Here is a 24,754-nt window from a genome sequence, read left to right as displayed (position 1 = left end):
TACATAGAGGCTGTAAAAAGGTTGAGAGGAGAGGGACAGAACCCACTCCACTCAACTGGGTCGTCAAGAGCGCTCGATCAGCATAAGCAACACTCCAAGTGGATGAGAGGGCCCTTCATCAAATATGGATGACTGTCTCTCAGCGACAGACACACACATACACATGCATGCACACACATACACGTTTTCTCTCTATCCCACAAACACACACACTCCTGGTGCATGATATTGATGAGATGGGTGTCTCCTAATGGGAGATGACTGAAGGCGTTCTCATAGAAGTAAACACCTGATGGTGCCGGCGTTTGCTCATATGTTAGAGGCTGGAAGCTCATTTCACTGGCCTTAACAGGACTTCAGAGTGCGTGTGCGCGTGTTTGTGGAGAGAGGGACACAGAATTACACAAAAGCACTTACAGAGACAGTTGCCTGGATCACCCACAGTACATGAATCCTCTGGACACACATTCAGACACAAAGACACAAGCCTGCAGTAGCCCAGCTTGACTCCAGAAAGGATATTCCACCATGGCCTGGATTCCATTGCGTTTGAAGATGACGATCCGCAGCACATTGCCTATGGGATTGCAGACCGTGTAGAGGACATCCTAGAAGATAGCAACAATAAGGTTCTGACTGATTTTGTAATGAACAACGAAACGACTAAACTCGGTTTCCTAAAAGCTTAGTCGTTGAAGGCAACCTTTTTCTTTGAATACTCACGTTATGTCTGCTATATCACTATGTGCATTCATTTTTACTTTTTTAGAATTTATTTTCCTAAGTCAAATTTGGCCATTGAACTGCTCAGGCAGATCATGAGACCGTTACAAAACAAATTTGAGAATGCATTTGCATACCATATTGGCTGATATGATAGTCAAGCACTTTACCCAGATGATCAGTCATTGGTCTATTATAATCAAGTCAGTGTTCTGAAAAGATGCTGTTGGCCAAAAGGACACAACCACCCAAGCAGGGTAACTTGAAAAGCATAATGTTCTATAGCCCTTTTTTAATAGTATTACGTTTAATAATCTTCACTATTTGAATGCAGTTTTGAATTAAAGTTGCCAGGCTTGGGACTAAATATAAAAAATTTTGGACTAAATATTGTAAACCTCTGAATTGAACTAACGTCACGACATTCACATACTTACAGTAGTGATAGGGTAAAGGGGGTTCTGAATGGAGAGGAGAAGGACTTTGTTCCCGCTATTAGGGTCGTCTGCGTTAGTTGGCCGTGTGATTCTCTTGCTGGTTGAGTAGTTGAAGAAGGCCTGCTGGCCGGCTATGCAAACAACTTCATTGGCACCGCATGTTACACACTGGTCGGCACTCTCCATGGCTTCAAACTCCACCAGCGCCTGCCGCTTGAATGGCATCATCATGACGTAGCTGACCCAGGAAGAAAGTGACAAAAACACAAAAAGTATTATCAATATCTGCTCATCTCTGCTGACACTTTTGAACTGTATCTACAGTGAAATTCAAAAGCATTTGGACAGATGTACAGTGGGGAGAACAAGTATTTGATACACTGCAGGTTTTCCTACTTATTAAGCATGTAGAGGTCTGTCATTTCTATCATAGCTACACTTCAACTGTGAGAGACGGAATCTAAAACAAAAATCCAGAAAATCACATTGTATGATTTTTAAATAATTAATTTGCATTTTTTTGCATGACATAAGTATTTGATCACCTACCAACCAGTAAGAATTCCGGCTCTCACATACCTGTTCGTTTTTCTTTAAGAAGCCCTCCTGTTCTCCACTCATTACATGTATTAACTGCACCTGTTTGAACAGTTACCTGTATAAAAGACACCTGTCCACACACTCAATCAAACAAACTCCAACCTAGCCACAATTGCCAAGACCAGAGAGCTGTGTAAGGACATCAGGAATCAAATTGGCTGGGATGGGCTACAGGACAATAGGCAAGCAGCTTGGTGAAAAGGCAACAACTGTTGGCGCAATTATTAGAAAATGGAAGAAGTTCAAGATGACGGTCAATCTCCCTCGTTCTGGGGCTCCATGCAAGATCTCACCTCGTGGGGCATCAATGATCATGAGGAAGGTGAGGGATCAGCCCAGAACAACACGGCAGGACCTGGTCAATGACCTGAAGAGAGCTGGGACCACAGACTCAAAGAAAACCATTAGTAACACACTATGCCGACATGGATAAAAATCCTGCAGCACACGCAAGTTCCTCCTGCTCAAGCCAGCGCATGTCCAGGCCCGTCTGAAGTTTGCCAATGACCATCTGGATGATCCAGAGGAGGAATGGGAAAAGGTCATGTGGTCTGATGAGACAAAAATAGAGCTTTTTGGTCTAAACTCCACTCGCCATGTTTGGAGGAAGAAGAAGGATGAGTACAACCTCAAGAACACCATCCCAACCGTGAAGCATGGAGGTGGAAACATAATTCTTTGGGGATGCTTTTCTGCAAAGGGGACAGGACGATTCCGTCACTCACAGTTGAAGAGTACCTATGATAAAAATGACAGACCTCTACATGCTTTCTAAGTGGGAAAACATGCAAAATCGGCATTGTATCAAATACTTGTTCTCCCCACTGTATTTTTGGTAAAAGGTAGTCAGCTTCATAAACAGTTTTTATGGACCATTTAAATCAGCTTAGACTGTAAGAAGATGAGAAATACAATAATGGGTGCAAAGTGGCCAATATATAATGATAATGTAATAGATGGATAAGAGCCTCTGCAAAATGATGGAAACGTAACTGCAAACTGTTTGCATCTGGCAATTGGACAGTGACAAGGTTTTCTAAATTTTTGGTCCAGTAATCCAGCATTTCAGATTTGAAATAATACAACGACTATAGGATTGTCAGCTTCAATTTGAGGGAATTTTAATGGAGATGGGAGGGAACTTATCGAAATTACAGCAAGTTTGACATACACACACCACCCCACGCCCCTCAGGGAAAGCCAGTAAGGCCAGCCAGGCGCCTTGCATTGCTGCATCCCATCAGGTGGAGTATAAAGAGACTCCAGGAGAGCAGGCTGGGGAACAATCTACAAAGAAAGCATAAGATGTTGTGGGTAAAGTTCAAGCAGCAGGAAACAGAAGAGGAGGAGGCTGCAGAAGACAGAAAGGACAACTCCCGGTAGTGAGCTGCCCTCACAGATGCCCTGCCTGAAAAATGTGGGAGATGGGAAAAATAAGAAAGATGTCCAGGATAAGAAGGGTGGAGTGGCTGATGTGACCACGACCACCTGAGCCCATTCCTCCCAAATCGCCACCAGGAGGCTTTCGAAGAGACAATGCCATCTGTCCAAATACTTTTGGAGTTCCCTGTAACTACATAACAGATCAGAACTTGAACTCTGGCTTAGTTTCAACACTAAACTTACAGATGATTGGCAGACCTGTGCATGATGATTACGCATCACCTTTCCCAAATCTGGTCAGTTTGACAATTCTAATTAAGGAAGTTATTTACATAATAATTAATTCCAATTAAATGCTATAAGTTCCCTACGAATGAAATCGAAATACAGAATCCATGTAGTGTTCTCACTTCGCGCAGACACATCTGTCTTACACCTGACTGTCCATGTTTAACAGCTGTGCGGGCAGGACTGAGATACAAAGCAGAACGAACATGCAAACAGGCCAATATAGGCAGCATGTTCTATCAATTTGATCAAATTAGTTTGGGGGCACTGCTCAGCGACACAGACAGCGACTTCTTAATCAGATTTCTTTTCCATATTCAGGTTATACTAGGATGGAATAGTGTGTATGGGAAGTTCCAAAACATTTTCAGATAGGTTGAGTAACTGAAATAATTCAAAATAAAACAAAACATCTCTTGAAAGGGAGCTATTATAATTTTTATTTCAATATATAGAGCCATTTCAGAAAGTACTCAGTCCCCTACTTTCAGTGTAATGACAGGGTAATATAGTATAAGTATTATGATACTACAAATTGTGCTCAGATGCATTCTGTGCCCTTGAACGTCCTTGAGATGTCACTAGAACGTGGAGTCCACCTGCAGCAAATTCAACTGATCGGACATGATTTAGAAGGACACGCACGCATCCATATATGGTCCCAAACTTCACAGTGCATGTCCGAACTGGCCAGGAGGACAACCATCTCTGCAGCATTCCATAAATGCCTTTTTGGTAAATTGGCTAGACGGAAGCCCCTCCAAAAAGGCATATAACATATCTGATGACACCAAAGCGAGCACTACATCTGGCGAAAACAAGGTATAATCTTCTGGCTAATACCTTTTGTTTGTCATTATGGGATGTGGTGTGTTGACTGAAGACAGAATCAAAAGTATTTTAGGCCAAATCATTCTGCACCACAGAGGTATTTTTTTTAAATGTTGTGTGCAGAAAGTTCAACCAATGACGTGATTAGTTGATTGAGCCTACTGTCTGATCTAAAATCCTGGGCATATTTTTTGCGATTATTTGTGGCCTTTGTGTTTCGTTGATTTCTCAGTCACACTAATGGCAAGTAGAAGGTTTTTCCTGTTCAAAAGAGCCATTGGACTGGTCTCCACAATGTAAAAATCACATGACATTGCAGGAGAGTGGAGCTGACTAATATTCTCAGGCTTTGTAAATACTAGGGCCGGACTGAAGTCCTGTTCCCACCCTCGAATGTAGGCTTGTTAAAACGAGGGCAGTTATAGTTTTTACATATTCTCAGGAGCTCACTAGCTTGGAGTATTACAGATTTTCTCAATCACTTTGGCTCATTTCTTGAAACAGTAGTAACATTCTCTAAACTGTGCAATCATGCAATCATCATCAACTGTTTTATGGGATATAATAACTCTATTGCATGTCTGCAAAATGTAGTAACTCGCCCAAACATTTAAAACCTAGTTATTGTGCCACCAAAATGAAAATAAAATTGTCAATGTGTGAGCCGTACAGGTCAAAATGTTTATATATCTTTTCACCACGGCAGTCAACCCTGGAAATGTTTGTTAGGCCTATATATACAAATTTCAGTTTTGTTCTACTTTTTTGTTGACACTAACTGCTTACTGTACTACACCTTAATGTCAGTTTTGTCTAGCAGAATGGTATTGTGTATCACCATGAGTTTTTCAGTTACCGACAGTCGGTAACTTTTAACAGTGAAATATTACCACATACATACATGCGAATAATACCAAAGTGTCTGAAAAAATTTGTAAACAGGACATCATTGCCATCCATTGTAGTACCACAACTGGTAAGCATATAACCATATAAGCTATGGCAACACTGGCAAAGTCTTTCAACATGGAGCAGGATAGATAGCAAGCCAGAGGAATAATATAGGGAGCCCCTGGACAGAATCAAAACTACAAACTGAACTGTTGTGAACCATCGCAAGTACATCTTTGTTGATAAAGCAGGCTTCTATCTGACCAAAACTTGACACAGTTCCAGCGCCTATCATTGGCCAAAAACCAACTGTCCATGTGCCTGGTCAATGTGGGGAAACATATTCCTGTGTGTAGCCAAATCTGAAAATGGGGTGGTAGGACATAAGACACTTCTTGGGTCTTTCAATGCTGTGGCTGCACACCTCATTACATTCCTTAATGAAATTGTGTGGGATTAATGTTCCAGCATTCAGAGGTGATTCAGGAATGGTTTTGGGCCTGATTCCTGAACCTTGACCTGGCCCCATAATCTCCTTTTCATTATGGAGGTGGAAGGTCTATGACCGCCATCCCCATGAGCATGTCACCATTCTACAGCTCATAGCTAAGCAATGTCATGACATCACTAGTGACCAATGTTATGTTTGGGTTTGCAATACCAAAATATGAAGATATTCATTGCAACATGGACAACATTCCATGTCCAAATGCTGAAGACAGAATTTATGCAAATTAGTGTAATGTGTGCTAAACATTGACATTTATTTATTTCTGATAGTACTTGTTTCAATTGATTAGACAAAAAAAATGCAGTAAAAGTAAAAAATTTTGTATCAGTGATTGTATAAGACGTCTACAGTGATCAGACTTGATTATGGGGCAGAAACTATGGAAATTATTTTCTCTCAATTGTGTAATGTACAGTTAAGGGTTTTGCCTAATATGTAAACTGTGAAATAAACTGCAACAGATTACCTTTAGCACATCAAAGAGTAATTTTGAAACACGTCTTACATTGGTTGGTCTTGGTCTAACTGATTGTTACAATGACTTCAAAAAATAACTAAAAGAATTGCACAATGTTATCTTTTGATAACTTAACGAATGTACTCATTGTATTTCACCAAAAACCTAGTGGGGGAATCACTGATCTTGTGGTAAAAGGTGTTACCACAAGATCAATCTTTTGTTTTGAATGCAAGATAGAGTTTCTGTTTGGAGTTTTGAAACACTGCACCTTACTATTGATAACAGTAAAAAAGCAACAGAATTTCTTTTAATTGTTCCATTTATTTCTGATTGTTGTACAGTTTAAACAATTTAAACTATCAACATGAACTATCTCTCATGTCCAGACTGATCCAATTTGCTATTCATGAGTTGGTGGGTTTCATAGGATTTAAAATGTTTAATTAAAATAATATTAAAAAGAGATATGTTAGCTTTTGTAATTATAAGGTATTAATACCTGTTAAGTCTATGCTAGCTTGAAATGTTATTAGATAAGATTCAACTTTATTGTCATTGAACAGTACAAGTACAGTACAATAAAATGCAGTAAACCCGAAGTAAATAGAGTAGGGCAGAAAATGTATAAAAAGTATATGTATATTACCAGTGGAATGTGTAGATGAGCAATACTAAATGTGCAATAAGGCAAATAGAGGAGCGCAGACATTTTACAAGTATTAGGTATAGTGTTCGTTACAAATGGGCATGGTTGGGTAGGTTCCTTTTTAAATGTAATCTATTACAGTTACAAGTTACCTGTCCACATTTGTAATCAGTGACGTAACTTTTTGATTACTCAAACTCAGTAACGTAATCTGATTACTTTGAATTACTTTTAGATTACGTTCAATATTAAGAGACATTGGTAAACAAATAGTAATAGCCTATAACCAACTGAACACCTATTGCGGGATCAATCAATGTTAGAGTTTACATAGCTGGCCGAAAACGGAATTTGCATTTTACCTTATGGGTTGTGTAGGCTACAGTGCATTTGGAAATGGGTTTGTAAACCATTGCTTTTTACTTCAATATGATTGGGCTACATCTCTACATTACACGCTAAAGGTCTGTCAGATATTCAGTCATTCCAATTAATCCAATAACCCTCAATCTTCCAGAATCTGACTTTATATCTGAACATAACCCAAATCTAATGATACTTAAACCTGTTCTGTTATTTATGTTATATTCATGTTTTTAAGTGCTTCAAAACATTGTTGGAAAATGAATGCCAATTACTCGAAAAGGGTATTGTCATTGTTGTATATAAAAATTAAGATATGCGCAACTTTTCGCGCATTAAACAAAAATCTGCAGTAGTCTGATGATTTGCTCCACAACCAACATTGTCAAAGTGTTGCAGAAACCCCTGTCATGTGAATGCAATCATGAACACCCAAATTGAAATAAGATTTACATGTGCAAACGTATTATGCCCACCAGTGATGGATTTTCAAAACGCAAAATGAAATAAACTGTGATTATAAACCTGCACTCTTAGCTTAAAGTAAATGACGTCAGCAGCCAATGATAACCAATGAAAACAATCAGAGATGCAAAGCAAGCAGAATCACATGGCCTACATGTATGTAGGAGTTGATGTGGCTTCGTCAAATGCAAATAATCATCCTTTGGCAGAGTGCTTCCCAACACACCATTTCTCCTCAAATGTCACGGTAAATTCCATATGATGTTTTATCTTGAAGGCAGCACCATGTTACAGCTATCTGTGCAACTGAAATGCAGGTGAGTGAGGTTCATGAGGTAGACATGTACCTTTAATGACTGAAAACTTCCTTTATCAGGCTTGCAAGGCAGTGTCAGAGTAGTACAAGGGAGTAGTACAACAAGATCCCAGAGAGGAAGGGGGGTATGGAAGTGATGGTCACAGAGTTCACAGAGTTCTCTGGGTCACAGAGTTCAGCAGGGTTACAGTAGCTGGGAAGGAACTGTTCCTGAGCCTGCTGGTATGGGACCAAAGAGACCTGTATCGCCTGCCTGATGGTAGGAGAGCGAACAGTTTGTGGCAAGGGTGTGAAGGGTCCCTGATGATCCCGGTTACCCTATGCAGACACTGCTTCCGCTGGATGTCTACGATGACTGGGAGCTGGGCACCGGTGATGTGCTGGGCAGTTTTCACCACCCGTTGCAGGGCTCTCCGGTGGCTATGGAGCAGCTGCTAATCCACAATGTGGCGCAGTTTGTCAGAATGCCCTTGATTGTGCAGCTGTAGAAGTTCACAAGGATCTTGGTGGACAGATGGTTCTTCAGCCTCCTCAAAAAGAACATGCGTGGCTGCACCTTTTTGACCTGGGCTGAGGTGTTGAGGGACCAGGAGAAGTTCTTGGAGATGTGGACACCCAGGAATTTGAAACTGGACACACGCTCCACCTCATTACCATCGATGAGGACTGGGGCGTGGCTGCAGCATTTAGACTTCCTGTAATCCACAATGAGTTCCTTGGTGTTCTTTGCGTTGAGGACCAGGTTGTTGTCAGAGCACCAATGCCGCTAGGCGCTTGTGTTGTTTTTTAACTATATTAATTCATTTAATTTGACTCATCAGCATTAATCAACCCTCAAAAGATATCTGGTGAACCGTTCAAGCTAGACAGACCAAAACAATTTTGTTTCATGTTTAGGCTATTCTCACTTAAAACTCTTAAATGTGTATTGTGTATGACTATATTAATACAATTTGCATAATTACCATTAGTAAAACAAAACATTATATCTTCAAGCATTCAGGTAAGAGAGAACAAATCTACTGTGTTTCACATCCTAACTTTTCCATGTCTGTTGACTAGGAATACGTTATTTAGTGTAATTTGCATAATTTGCATTAATTAACACATCTATACCAGTTCTAAAAAGGTACGCATATGTCGTGTTAAAACATTATCTGGAAAATGTATGAGAATGTTAAAAAGAATGTTGAGCAAATTCTCATTGGTGGCTGTTACAAAAACTAAAAAGTTGTTACCATAGTATTTTTATATGAAAATATTTTCAATTTGCTCAGTCCGTTGAAAACATTGGTGAAGACAACGACCTGCCATCTCGCTATCCAAGAGAACAGCAATGGAAATGTGCTTCTCTGGTTTATTTGGTATTTACCCTAGATGTAAATGTTTATAATATTGTCTTCCTCTGAAGAAGTCTACGACTTTGAATTGTCATTCACAACATTTGTCACAAAGTGCTTTACAGTACATCAACAAAGCATGCACAAGCACGGCGAAACTTGCCCAGTGGCTCAAAAAATGCTTCTACCTCCATTGATGAACAGCAACAATAGTGTTGTTATAACCTCATATCGGAAATAGCAAGAAACTCTTTATATTCTCTGCTGGAGATCAGAATCAGCATTCAGGAAACCATCTCCATCTTGCCACAGGAAACAGAGACAGCATTCATACACAGTAAGTATCCACACACACTGAAAAAGACCAAGCAAGAATCTCAGTGGCCCACTTCCAATTTCAGTTCCCCAAATCCCTGGTTGAATCCGTCACTGTTTTTCTTACAGACACCATGCAGGGACATGAAATTAAATGTAGATGCGTGTATGAGAATTGGTCTTATCAAAATAAACCCCAAACCACGGATGTAATTGATTTGTAACTTAACATTTCGGGTGAGATCACAGATTAAGGCAACAAATAACCAAATCCATTTAAATTCTTGCCACCACTATTAACCACAGATCTATTTTTGTCGAACTAAAAAGAGTTGTCACCCTTATAAGGCTATATTTTGCAGGCTGTTCACTTGGTATCTTACATTATCTAATATAATGGCTGGTAGTTATTACAGTATAAGGCTGTAATTTCCATTCTAATAAATTCTACTCTACCTGAAGGTGACATTGTTAAATTCCTTAACGTTTTTTAAACAAGCAACTTAAAATGCTCTTTTCCCCTATATACAGAACAGGATTGCACAATTAAGCCTCCCCGTTCTTCTAAGGCAAATGCTGTCCTTTCCGTTAGTGTTTGATTTGAAGTGAGAGCTCACGTGTCAAAATGTGTCTGCCCATTTAGTACTCTGACAGACGTTATCAATATTGCATAATCTAAAAATACCCTGGCCTGATCTCTACTTCTGAGGACAGCGCCGGGAAGCATAGACTACCAGCTCACAGGTCAAGTACTTTGCAATCAAATCCCCTCCCCATAAAATCCTCAAAGCAGCAACCTCCTGAGTTACGGTAATACCAGGAGACACACAGATGGATGGTGGAAGATATTTACAATAATCTCAACCACACTACATTATTCCAAAAAGCTACTGAGTTTTTCAGCACAAAACAGATGATACACAAGTGGTGTGTTTTGTCCAGAAAGACTCCCTTGTGTCTCAACTGTACATCAGTTGTGCCACCTGAGTGTTTACCAAGTATTGTCTTTTTTCTTGTTCTTCAAATAAGGGCTCTTCAAATAATCCTCGGCTGTATGTTCCCAGTTGTGTTAGTGACCCAAATAAGGCTTCCCCAGAAGGGACCTAAAATAAGAGTCCCATATGTTTGCCCTGAGCATTTACCCTTCGGTAAATACATGTGGTCTGATGTTAAAGAGGACAGACATGAGCTCAAAATGAAATACAGGACCTAAATGCCATGGCAATGCCATATAGTAATGATTTATGGGTTCTTAAGGGCGTCTATTGTCAATATGAGTCCAGCCACTGGAGATGTCTTTGTTTCGTGATTAAATGTTGGCTGCAGATGTGAGATCTTTCCCATAGTTGTATGGCCTTCCTGCAGGGACACCAGTATGGCTAATTTCCTGTCCCTGTATTCAGTGGGTTTTCTAGCAAATGTCTGCTTAAAACTATTACGCAGTTTGATATGATACATTACAGAATACTGTATGTCTTTAATATTTAAATGCCAGCTATGTGGTTGATTGTCACTGGACAGGGGTAATTCTCAGAGCGAATCTCCATTTGCAGCTTTAACTGTCTGCCTGCCTGTTGCAAAAATAAGTCCTGTTGCATCTTTAGTCCTTATGGCTCCTATAAGGTCCCTATTACATAAGTACATTTAAAATATCTGCATGCATAATGGAAGAAATGCACTGGAATTCCCCAAACAAACAGACACAAATAAATATTGTACTGTGCAGGACTGACCAGATGTTGCCAAACTTCTCCAAGGCCTCCACCAAGTCGCCCTCCACCACCGACTCACAGAGCCCCCGCACGTGAACCACCGGAGAAGGGGCAATCCGGTGAGCGTCTTCCCCATTGTCCTGGAGAAGAGAGGAAGGCCATTCGTCAAATGGGGTTGAAAGGTCAGAGGTCAAATGATGTATACCACAGGGGTACGATTGAAGGCTGTTTAGTTTCACAGCAGAGGAGGACTAACTAATTCAAAAACATCGCTAGCATTTCCAAAGTGCAATTTTCACATAACAATACTAATAACAAAACATAATCATTAATTGAATATATAGCAATTTTCATTGAATCTCAATGCACTTCAACAGCAGAAAACAAACAGTATGTTGTCACAGTACGTTGTCAGAACTCTATTAATCTTTCTCCGATTCCTTTTCCTCTCTAGACAACTCTTCAAATAATGTTCTCTATAGATCAGGAACTGAGTGGTACAGCTGCGTCCAGATGAATCTTTCATAGAAATACATTAGCTGGTCAACAAGGCAGGCCAGAACATGTTAACCTGCCAATCAGAATTTAACCTGTGGCTCAGTAGTATATGCAATATAACTTAATGTTATGCAATTTTTTTCAAAGATCTAAAACATTTAATGACACATAAACAACTTAGAAACTAGGTGAAGGCGAGTGATAAAAAAAGAAAAAGAACAGGGCCTTTCTATTTGACTGACCCTTGTCTCTCCCATTGATATCAACATTCACTCTGCTACTAAGGCCTTTTTAAGGGCCTAAACCCCGGCAGGTGTGGAACAGATCATTTAAATCAAGATCTGCCACTGCAAGAACCCATACTTTCTTGTTAAACTTTTTTGTGTTGTTTTTTAAGCATCTTTGAAATTCACTTTCTATCGAAAAGCACTATAAATGTATGGTTTATTTACTTATAATTAACATTAAATGTACCTCTGTACATTTATGACCTCTGTGTACATTTAGGTCCTCTGTGCAATGGCGAGGCATTTTTATAATTATAGAACAATTGCTGTTGGAGTACATAAGGAATAACGCAGCAGCATGTTATCTTCCAAATGCATTTACCCTTCTGCATGTTTAAATATGATTTGTTTGTGTTTTCTAGCAACATCTGGATTTATTTGAATATTTTCAGTCATTTTCTTAATATTAGTTTAGTTCAAAAGAAATGTAGCCTTTGCAGATTGTGTCAAGCAAAGGGCTTTGCGTTTCAGGATGGTACGTACAACAAGGTCTGTCACTGGCACTGTCAATGTAGCCTGCGATAAACCCAACAGCCTTCAGACTGTGGAAGCTGGACATTGTCAAACTGCAGCACTGTGTTCAATTGTGATGCTTCAGTGTATTTTACTCTTCCCATCCTACAGTCTCTTTAAAGTTTTCTAAAGATGAGGAAAATCTAAGTGCACCTCAAAGGAAAAGGGCTTACATAAATTGAGGGTATGAACTCTTAACAAAGTGTTGCATGACACGTTCATAAGATTTATCTGAAAATTCATGAAGGCTTACATACGTCAAAACAAGCGTAATCAAAAGGGGGATCCATACTCGAATGCTCACTGATGGATTCATTTATGTTGGATTGGCTATTCAGGCATTAAAATATGTACATGTATGCTGAAATATTAAAGAAAAAGCTTCTGAATCATTACCAATGCTACTGTAAAATGCAAGTCTCGCAACAGCATCGAAAGCTGATCTACCTGAAAATGACACAATTCATCCGCAAATTGAACGCTGCACATTCATAGAGTCTTGCTTGGTTTGCAATTCTGGAAAACAGATGATGAAAAGCACATTAAGCACATTATTAAGCCGTTACGAAGAAGGAGGTTGGGGTGGACCAATTTGAAATGACTACAAAACCTCTTTAAGATGAATGACCTCTGCCAGATTTTAAGTAATGAGATTTTTCATAATCACAATCAACCATACCACAAGCACCTGCAGTGAATATGATTCATTTTTATAATCGTCCAAATAGATGCGATTTGCCAGAATTAATATACAAGTCTTTGTGATGTGGCTGGGGCTCCATAAGAACATAAGCTTACATTAATTGTAATCAGAATGCAAAGCATCTGCAATACAAAAATACATTTAGTGTCTGACATCCAAGCTAACCTTTTCTACCTCATCTCGTGCCGAGATGACTCAGGCTGCCTTGTTTCCTACACAGCCCAGAATTGGGGAACTGCATCGACAAGGGACACTGCACCTCAGAGGTAACCAATTACTAGGCCCTTTGTTTAGAAGCTAGCTCTTCCAGAAGTCCAGGACGGTTCATTACAGGGCTGTTCGCTGCAACAAATCCCTCTTCCCGCAAATCCCCACACTTCACTTCTGACACAGAGACAAATTAAATCTTCACCGACAGGCACTATGCTTTTGACGAGATTCGTTTCCAATTGACCACATTCTTACCCCAAGTCTCTCCAGGTGGACTTAGTCCTTATTAACCACCTATCTCCTAAGGTGTGCATTTTGGACATGGATGTAACAAAAACGGGAGCTTTCTCCCACCACGACAGGGAGTGTGTGAGTGCAAAATCCATATGAAGCCAATGGCATCCCGAGAAATAACTCAAAGAAGCCCTGGAAATGACAACCTCAATCCAGGAAGGGTATTTGTCTGAAGAAGAAAGTCAATGTGTTCGGAAAGCAACAAGTATCTCAAAATGCTCCTGTAAAAACATTTTTATATTCCCATTCCTTTCCTGGTGATCTTTTCTATTGCTCAGAAAATGTGAGAGCAGGGGGGAAAAAAGTGTCGCCTGTCACAGTAGTAAAGAAAAGACTCAATCTTCTTTTGTGCGGTTCTATGACAGGCGCTGATACACAGATAGAATGAATGTCAGTCTGCTGATGACGAATAATAGAATAAGTGGTGTGCTTCTCGCTGGGGTAAAATTAAGCATAGAAAACTATTTTAAAATCTGCTTTTTTCTTTCTCTCGAGAAGTTGCTGCTTTCAAAAATATATGGAGCTGTCTCCTTTTGATCTTTGTAACAGTCACCTACCACTACTTTTCCTATGCAAGCGTACAACTGACTATTCAAAGCTGAAGGTAGTATCTCTGTCTGTACATTCACAGTTGAGTTGCGATAAATGGTGGCATGATTCTGTAGCAACAACAACAGTAAGTCACCATAAGCTAATACTAAAAAATATAAAAATGCTTCAATCACTTAGTACTGTGAGTCAAACTGGATCAAAGTGTTGGCTAAATTAATTAAATATAAATGTACTTTTTTTTCTATTGAACAGGTGAGAAGTTATATGTATATTATTATATTATATGTATATCAACACCCCTCGTAAAAGACAGAACATTTGTTTCACTGATGGTTTAAAGGCTTTTCAGATATAATGAAAAAAAGATTGCTTGCAAAAGTTGGCTGATTTTGATCTGTATGTTTTGAAATAAGGGTTCTTCAAGGATGTGATGACTCTACATTAATCTATTGAGCTTTTCAACAGTTCTTTGCAGTTCAGAAAATGACTCATTTTCGTTCATATGATGGCCATTTTGTTTCCAGAATCATTTTCAGTTTGAGACCAGATAGATAGCCTAAATGTAAGCCAAAAAAGAACCAAAAGGTGATTATTCATTATTATTATTCATAGACTTCAGCTCAGCATGATTAGTGATAATGACGAGTCAGCCTATAGGGAAGAGGTCAAGCGCCTGGCGGCATGGTGTGCTGACAACAATCTAACCCTCAACGCAAAGACCACAGACATCCAAATAACGTATTCTATTATTTGCAATGTAGTTGAAGAAAATGAAATTCTCCTCCTATTTTAAATAAGGTTATAAGTAAACTAAAAGACATATGTCCCATGCTGTGAATGAATCATCCCTGATGATACAATATCTATATTTTACTGTAACTTAATTTTTTCAGATAATTAGGTTTATTTCATGTTACTTATACAGAGCATTCAGAAAGCATTCAGATTCCCTTTCTCCACATTGTGATGTTACAGCGTTATTCTAAAATGAAATTGCTTTAAAAAAAATCTTCATCAAACAACATAATACCACATACTATCCAAAAAAATCTAATCTTACAGTATTCCGACCCTGTGCTATGTCACTCAAATTTGAGCTTAGGTGCACCCTTTTTCCATTGACCCTCCTTAAAATGTGTCTACAACTCACCTGGAATCCACCAATTGGGATAGGCACACAGCTGTCTATATAATGTCCCATAGACAGTGTTTGTCAGACCAAAAATCAAAGCATGAGGTTGAAAGAACTGTCCATTTCTTTCAACCTCTGAGACAGGATTGTTTTGAAGCAAAGATCTGGAGAGGGGTAACAAAACCTGTCTGCAGGATTGAACGTCCTAGAGAACAGTGGTCCCCATCATTCCTAAATGAAAGATCAACACCACTGTTCCTAGAGCTATCCATCTGGCGAAGCTGAGCAATCAGCGAGAAGGACGACAATCTTTGAAGGTCTCCATTAATAAGGTGTATATTGTAGTGTCCGGATGGAGTAGCGAGATGGAATCCACTCAGCAGTGTGAGCGAAGGTTCACCTTCCAAAAAGACAGCCTAAGCACACAGCCAAGACAACACAAGAGTGGCTTCAGGACATGTCTTAAAGTCCTTGAGTGGCCTAGTTAGAGTGCCGACTTGATGTCTATCAAACATCTCTGAAGAGACCTGAAAATGGCTGTGCAGCAATGTTCCCCATCCAACTTGACAGCTTCAGAGAAACTGCAGAGAATGAGAGAAACTCCCCAAATACAGGTGTGCCAAGCTTGTAGCGTCATACCAAAGACATGATGCTGTAATCACTTTCAAAGGTTCTTCAACAAAGTAGTGAGAAAAAGCTGATCTGAATACTTATGTAGATCTGTTGTTTTTTCTTTCTTTTATTAAATACATTTGAATTTTTTTTTTAAAATAAGGTTGCAATGTACCAACATGTGGAAAAGGTTAAATGTTCTGAATACTTTCCAAATGCACATTGTTTAAATCTGTATGCTTGCAGTTGCCCTAACACGGCCTTTTAGACAAATGTGTACCATCAAGAGTAAACATACCCATGAGACAAACATGAACATGTGAAACACAAATTAACCTGGAAGACAAACATGTATCCATGAGACAAACGTACCAATGAAATAAACATTTATAAAAGACAAACATGTACCAGTAAGGGTGTAGGTCTGTGATGCAAAAATGGGGATTGGGGGAGTGAAAGTGACATCTTTACTAACATGTACCTGAAAGACAAAAACCTTTTGTCTATGCTATTCATAGACTTCAGCTCAGCATGATTAGTGACAATGACGAGTCAGCCTATAGGGAAGAGGTCAAGCGCCTGGCGGCATGGTGTGCTGACAACAACCTGACCTCAATGCAAAGAAAGCCAAGGAACTCATTGTGGATTACAGGAAGTCTAAAAGCTGAAGCCACACCCCAGTCATAATCGATGGTAATGAGGTGGAGCGTGTCCAGCTTCAAATTCCTAGGTATCCATATCTCCAAGGACCTCTCCTGGACCCTAAACTCCTCAGCCCTGGTCAAAAAGGCGCAGCAGCGGTTGAAGAAGGACCGTCTGATCTCCAGGATCCTCCAGGAAACTTTTACTGCTGCACAATCAAGAGCAAACTGTGCCACATTGTGGATTAGCAGCGGCTCCATAGCAGACCGGAGGCCCTGCAACAAGTGGTGAAAACCGCCCAGCACATCACTGGTGCCCAGCTTCCTGCAATCGCAGACCTCCAGCGGAAGCAGTGTCCGGGATCATCAGGGACCCTTCACACCCATGACACAAACTGTTCGCTCTCCTAATTGTCTCTTTGGTCCCGCACCAGCAGGCTCAGGAACAGTTTCTTCCCAGTTACTGTAACCCTCCTGAATTCTGTGACCCAGAGAACTCTGTGAACTCTGTGACCCATCATTTCCATACCCCCCTTTCTCTCTGGGATCTTGTTGCACTACTCCTTTGCACTACTCTGACACTGCCTTGCAAGCCTGATAAAGGAAGTTTTTCAGTTGTTGCAGGTACGCTTGGACCTCAGGAACCTCACTGCTTCTATCACTGCATTTCAGTGGCACATACACCTTGTACATTCAAATTGCCTCTTTGCACATTTAGAATTGCCATTGTGCTTGCATTTTTATTTATATATTTCTTACAGTTGTTACACACATCTACCTCGGGGACCTTAGTGCTGCTATCTCTGCATCCCGGTTGCTCATGCTACCCTACTACATTACTTCTTTATTTGCCTCGTTTGCACATCAAAAACGCCATTTAAGATTTTCTACTATACCACAACACACACTATACCTAATAATTGTAAACTTTCTTCCCTCCTCTATTTTCCTTAATTGCACATTTAGCACTGCCATTTGTACTGCATTTGCCTTCATTGTACATCTGCACATTCCACTAGTAATATACATATAATTAATAGATGTAAAAACCTTGCACTTCTGGTTAGATGCATAACTGCATGCCAACTTTTACCAAAAGACCAACGGACCATTAAGGGTGTAGGTTTGTGATGCATATTGGGGGTTGGGGGGGAATGTGACCTGTCTCTACAATTTGGGTGTTATGATCCCACTACCCCCCCCAAATCTACTGTCTTGTGTATGGAGTACACATAAATCTGTATGGAGGAGTGGGCCAAAATCCCTGCTGCAGTGTGTGCAAACCTGATCTAGAACAACAGGAAACGTATGATCTCTGTAATTGCAAACAAAGGTTTCGGTACCAAATTATTATGAGGTTCTGCTTTTCTGATGTATCAAATACTTATGTAATGCAATAAAATGCAAATGAATCACTTAAAAATCATACAATGTGATTTTTTAGATTTTTGTTTTATATTCCGTCACTCACAGTTGAAGTGTACCTATGATAAAAATTACAGACTTCTACATGTTTTGTAAGTGGGAAAACCTGCAAAATCGGCAGTATATCAAATACTTGTTCTCCCCACTGTAGGTACATCAAAGACTGTTAGTGACGACCACACAACGGACAGGAAAAATACTTTGCAATGCAAGCCACATCCATTTGGTCATCATTAAAAAACAAAGCCTATTATAATTCTGTGGGTGGGGGGGTGGGGGGGGGGTAGCTTCAGTCATTTTCCAAAAGTAACCAACACAAGTGAGGTTTAGGTTGTGAAAGGTTGATATGGTCAGGAAGAATGTAAAAAAAGCAACAAAGAAAAGCAGTTTTAGCGTGGTCTCTCAGTGCAAGCCGCTTCCTCTGGTATACGAACACCAGCAACCTGCAGCAACATTAGTTTTATCTGGCCTATTTCAGTACACTCTCGAATCTTCCCATGGTCTCTTCTATATCAGTAGTATAGTATCCAATGGCAAAACATGTAATACATGTAAGGCACGTAGAGCCTGTGGTTTAGCAGTAACATTTCCGGTCAGTTACAAAGCTACTCCAGCGGAGACTTCAGTTCAGTCCCTGTGTCTACCATTTAAACCTTTTGAATGATATGTAAAATGTCATCAAATCTATTCAAGGATAAACATCGTACAAGTATGACTACCTTATTCTTCACTTCACTTCCTATTATGGCTTTGGCGAGAACTACTGTACACGTAATATGCCAGTTTCTCTTAACAATATTGGCAGTTGCGGTTGGATAATCAAAAGCATTTCTACCTTCCAGAGTATTTGCACCTTTGCAGAAGCCGAAGCATGAGGGCTTGCACTTTTTGCTCAAAGTCAGTAGCGACCTTGTTTCCGGCCGCTCAATTCAGTGTTTCCTGCTACCATACTATCTCACCTTACAATGTAGTTCCGTAACTGAGAGACAACAAGTCTCTAGCTCTGTTACATGTTACACATGCATGCGCATCATTGCATTCACATTTTGGTTTTTTACTGCTTCACCAACCTTTTCGTTACTCTTGTAAGGGTCAATTAAAGTACACCTTGAAACCAGATGTACTGTAAATATAACATTGCCTGCAGCAAAGCGCTTCTCAACATGCCCTTTTTTACAGTAAACACATTACACATAATTTGCAATAGAAACCTCTCAAAAAAGGTTGAAAATAGAAACAAAACCATCCGCAACCGCAAAGAACATGTTCACAAGCACTCACGTATCAGCAGACATCTTTTCTTTAATCACACATGTTATATTTAGAATGCTGCCTGTAGACACTCAAAAAGCCACTTAAGGCAAACAGGTCTCTGTCACAGAATAGACACTTAAGATATGTTTCTGTAACACTAGGCCAGATGCCGGGATTGATGCCGTTTGTGTTTGCAAGTGTACGTGGTAGAGAGCCTACGTGGGTGCACCTGTGAGAGATGCCTGCTTCATTATGTGTGTGTACGTTTGCATATGTAAGACAGCCTGATGAATCAAAGCTAAAGTGCAACGGTAAACATCTAATCCTTTCTCTGGCTACACAGCCCACCACCCAGAATGGGCTGAAAACCTCACAGTGCTGCTTATTCCCCGGACCTGTGCTCGCCGTGCCGCCCTTCCGGATTGAAACACAACCTCCCCGGTTGCCGGCCTGATGTGGCGTTTTGCTGAGTCACCATCGGGGCCAGCAGGTTTCTTCACACTTCAATTCCTGTTTGTTTTAAGCCCACCCCACCACTAAATCCACTCAAACCAAGGAGTTGTTTTGGAAGTGGGAAAATGGCCTTTTCTAATCCAATGACTGTCTTCAAGCAGTTCCCAATGGGGGGGAACGATACAGTTTCAACTGATCTAAGAGCAGATTCTTCCTGTTGACACTTCATCTAGCTCGCTGGTGGTAAGCCTTCGGGAACAGAGAAACACAGGAGAATGGTGAAGAGTCGCTAGCTGCGGCTCGTCAGCAAAACATACTGACAACCGTAAGACGTGTTTCTTTTTTTTCACATGACGTTTGGGGGGTGGGGGGTAACAGCAGCGTCTGGCAGGATGGACATGATGAGCAAAGAAAACCCTCTAGTCTTTCTCAGGGTTAAGCCCCCTGGGTATTGCTGGCCCCCACATCATACCCTGTGTGCACAACACACACACACCCCACAACCACCACCAGACAGAAAAGACTGCGTATGACATCTGTACAGCTATCTCCTGCTTGTGGCGACGGCCACAGCAAAGGCCACTAACTACCACCCCCGCTCCCCTTCCTTCCCTTGCCCTGGTATTTGTCTCCATAGCAACAGGATCTCAGCTTTTTTTGGGAAGGAGGAGTGCACTGGGAGTAGTGAACTATATGTATTAGTCATTTCAATACATTTTGCTGTTTGACTAAATTTAAATATAGATCAAGTTTTCAATAGTCCTTCAGTCCATTATTAGCAGCTGGAACTACACAAAACCTCTTTTTACCCCAAAACCGACTAGTTTTCGCAGTCTCTCAGATATAAATATTATATGTACTTTACATTAGATGCAATGAACACATTTTTAAACCTAACTACCTTAAACAATATTTGTAAGCATAGCTTTGTGTAGAAAGAGGACTGATAAATATTGTAAATATTTCCAAGTTCATAAATCTCTGTAGCTCATTGCTAGACTGTTGAATTGCACAGTCCTCTCACTTTGGGAAAGCAAGTTACGGCAAGGTTTATGTCACAAGCAGGGGTGCAGAAGAAGTGGGGGCCAGGGGGGTCATGACCCCCCCCCCCCCCAATATTCCAGACAGGTCAATTTGACCCCCCTGGAAAGCGTGAAAATCCTGTGATCCATTGACCCTGACCCATCCAGTATACAATACAAATCTACGCTGTTGGTCACAAGGTCATACAGCTCAACCCTTACTATAGCGATACTATAGGGATTCATGGACAAACCAGGGAAAAAGGTAAGCTTCTGTCACAGTAAAAATGCACAATTACTGAAACTCAATCAAATCTGATACAATGCACACATTTCAGTCCCAGGTCGATAGTCCATGCCAAGACATGACAGTATTGCATGCAGAACATACTGTTGATGCCACTTTCTAGTGCACCACCATTTAATTTGTATTTCAAAATGCGTAGACAAGCAAGAGATCACATGCCTACTCCATTTTGTCAGTGAGGGGAACAACACTGAACAAACGGTAGTAGTTTTCTTCAAAGGCACAAGTGATGTTCGCAGAAAGAAAGCCTTTTTTGTGAAGACTGTTCAGGGGTGAGTCCAATGTTTTGGGGTGAGTCCAACCCTTACAGTGTATGGCCCACGCTTATAACTAGAGGGCCAAATAAATCAAGAAATGTTACTTGACCAAAAAAAACCGCAAATTATCATAGTGTGAAAGGTTGGTTAACAATCTGATTTCAAAGTAACACCATAAAACTTGAGGGGGAGACAAGCAATGTCAAATCCCTTACTGTGATATTTGCAGTCACAGACACAACAAAGAAAAGTAAAAATACCATTAATATATATATATATGTATATGTGTGTGTCATCCCTGGCTTGTTACATACCGTAGTGTCTATGTCACTGTTCATTTTTAATTTACAGGCATTTTGGTTTTGGGAGTGCAAGACCATTAACTTTACTAAGTTGCTCTTCTCCTTTCTATTTTTCTCATCCTTCTCCTCCAGCCAAATTCACAGTAAACCTAGCCTTGCCTGCTTTGGATAAACGGCAACAGTACACATGTGCCAGGTCAAACACCACTCAAACAGGGCCAACAAGGGAGAAGTAATGCATAATTTATCTCACCGACAGCAATGGTTGCAAGGAAACAAACAAACTGACAAAGGAACATTTGTTTCGGTGCAGTTTTTTGAGAGTCGTCATTCATTTGTTAATTCTGATAACATCCAAAATGGTCCTTTATCCATTATTACAGGACTCTGGTCCCAATCAGTATGGGAGAAGGTATCGTTAAGCAGCCTTTGTGTAAAGTGTGAAGAATCACCTCAGGCTGTCTGATAGAAGGGAAGACAATCGGTAGGTACAAGCATAGAAAGTATCCTGGGCCCTCTTTTGTCAAACACAATTGGGGATGATATATAAACTCCTTTTCTACTTCAAGGAACACCATTGAAACAAAATTGAGCTGAATCTGGCAGGTGGGTAGGAGTGAAGTATCATTAAAAGGGTAATATGTAAAGATATTGAAACAAATACCATTATTTGGTCTATTAACATCCTATATTCACATCTTGATGTGAGAGATGTGAGAGAGTGCTGTGTTTTGTATTTTGTTTAGCTGTTTTATTTGTTTTGAAGGCTGACACAGGATTAATATGTAGATCTATTCTGCTGATTGGGACAAATATGGGCTTGCACAGTGACAGACCACTTCAGAACCAAAGGCAATGTCAACAACAACAACCTAATTTCATCATTAGCAGGGATCTACAAAAAGAAAAGTTAACGCAGTGTCGTAGGAATTAGATATATACACCGATCAGCATTAAACATTATGACCACTGACAGGTGAAGTGAATAACACTAATAATCTCATTATCAAGGCACATGTCAGTGGGTGGGATATATTAGGCAGCAAGTGAACATTCTGTGTTAAAAGTTGATGTGTTAGAAAAATGGGCAAACATAAGGATCTGAGCGATTTTGACAAGGGTATTGTATTGTGATGGCAAGACAACTGGGTCAGAGCATCTCCGAAACTGCAGCCCTTGTGTTAAACTGAGTAATATTTCTTATAAAGTTTCCCTCCACCACAAATAGCATCTATGAAGCATCTATGAGGCTTTAGCCACAGGCCGTTTTAACAGCTTATTAGCAATTTGTGAATGACACTGATACAATAACTACTGTATCAATATAGGTGACGATAACAGACTTTTTCAAGTGAAAAGACGACAGAATCGTTTAGTCAGCAACGTTTCTGTCTATCCGTAACAAATCCTAAAATATAATTTGAAAATCCACCAGAAATAGTCGCAATATAACAGTAAACAGTTTCATTTCAGGCTTCCTATAATGCAGCTGTGGAAGGTTTTAGCCAGCAAGGTTTTTGTCCATCCTGAACAAATCCTCTTTTGTAACTCTTTTGCAGCTGCTTTTTAACAGCTAATTAGCCATTCGCAAATGACATTGATTCAGTATCTATCAATATAGGTGACGATAACTGACATTTTCGTCAAGTGAAAAGACGAGAGATTCGTGGAAACCACTAGGCTTACTATAACGTAGCTACTGAATGTTGTAGCCAGCTAAGTTTTTGTCTATCCTGACCCCAAAAGCAGGTCCGGATGCGTACTTCGAAAACCACAAGAAATTGTCGCACTATAAACAGTTTTAAATTAAAATTATGAAGTATCACTGTCCTCAAACTCGGGTCTCTCACATGAGTGGTACTGCCAACCACTTAAAATCACTAGACACTGTTCAACATTGTGTTAAACTGACTAATGTTTCTTATTAAGTTTACCTCCACCACAAATAGCGTCTATGAACTGTATGGCTTTTGCCACTGGCAGTTTTAACGGCTTATTAGTATCTACTTACACCCTAGGAATAGTCATAAGAATTGAGCAATTGCTATCGAGACTGAAGATGAACTTTTCCCTACCAAAGCTATTTAATTTCATGGCACAAAGACATTTGTTTTTCTTTCATTCGTGAATGACATTGATACAATAACTATAAGTGACGATAACTGACTTTCTCGTTAAGTGAAATAACAAGAGAATCGTGGAAACCCCTACTCTTTTAATGCCCAAGGGGTTTTGATAGTCTGTATTATTACCCCCAAAAGCATGCACAGATGCGTTCCTTTAAAAATCCACCAATATAAAATCGCAATATAACCGTAAACAGTTTTAGTTTAGGCTAACTATAATGTAGATACTGAAGGTTATAGCCAGCAAAGTTTTTGTCTATCCGGAACAAATCTAAATGCATAATTCATTTTGACTGTGAGGAGATTAGATCGCGGAACCTGTAGCTTGAAGGCTTGCTTCTCTAAACACTATGCTATTTAACAAGGTAGGCCAGCAAGCCAGTCAGCCAGCTCAGACATTTGCTCTGGCAAAAATATATTCATGGAATTGCATGCAGTGAGTGAATGTTTAGGCAATGCATGCAGCCAAAACTGCAAAACGTTTAATGCCAAAATTCACAACTGAGCAGAGTTGGTCACATTGCGTTAGGCAACTAAATAAATATAAATAAAAAAAACTTGTAGGTTATGTCATTGGTTTTAGGTCATTTAACACAATTAGCAAATTTTGCCCAAAACAGACTACTTGTGTTATTGATGGCACCGGCTGGCATCTGCACCATTTTGAGTCTTCTTTCTAGTTCTACAGTCAGTGCTGAACGGATACTTCGGATCTGGACAGGCATGGGACTGTTTTTTCGCTTTTTGCTACAGTACTTTTCAGAACTGATCTGTTTTTCTTTGGATCCATTCAGAATGGGTCAAAAAATTATAATATTTGTATTCATGCAAATCGGGTCGGGTGGGAAAGATGTTGGTTAATTTCGGAACTGAACTTTTTGCACC

At 40.0% G+C, this 24,754-nt stretch overlaps 1 protein-coding gene across 1 annotated transcript in view; it reads right to left on the bottom strand.

The window, feature by feature from the left end:
- Window positions 1–24,754, bottom strand: part of LOC105026825 (heterogeneous nuclear ribonucleoprotein L-like) — a 75,802-nt gene that overhangs the window by 27,507 nt on the left and 23,541 nt on the right. Inside the window, exons 2-4 of the mRNA XM_010898564.3 lie at window positions 11,303–11,421; window positions 1,161–1,398; window positions 523–608 (exon numbers count right to left, since the gene is read on the bottom strand). Of these exons, the coding sequence (XP_010896866.2) occupies window positions 523–608; window positions 1,161–1,398; window positions 11,303–11,421 (443 nt within the window). The remainder of the gene's footprint in view (window positions 1–522; window positions 609–1,160; window positions 1,399–11,302; window positions 11,422–24,754) is intronic.

Source organism: Esox lucius, chromosome 9, assembly GCF_011004845.1.
Source record: "Esox lucius isolate fEsoLuc1 chromosome 9, fEsoLuc1.pri, whole genome shotgun sequence".
NCBI classification, from domain to species: Eukaryota; Metazoa; Chordata; class Actinopteri; order Esociformes; family Esocidae; genus Esox; species Esox lucius.
The sequence above is the reverse complement of the archived record's forward strand: the minus strand, read 5'-3'. Positions and strand labels throughout refer to the sequence as shown.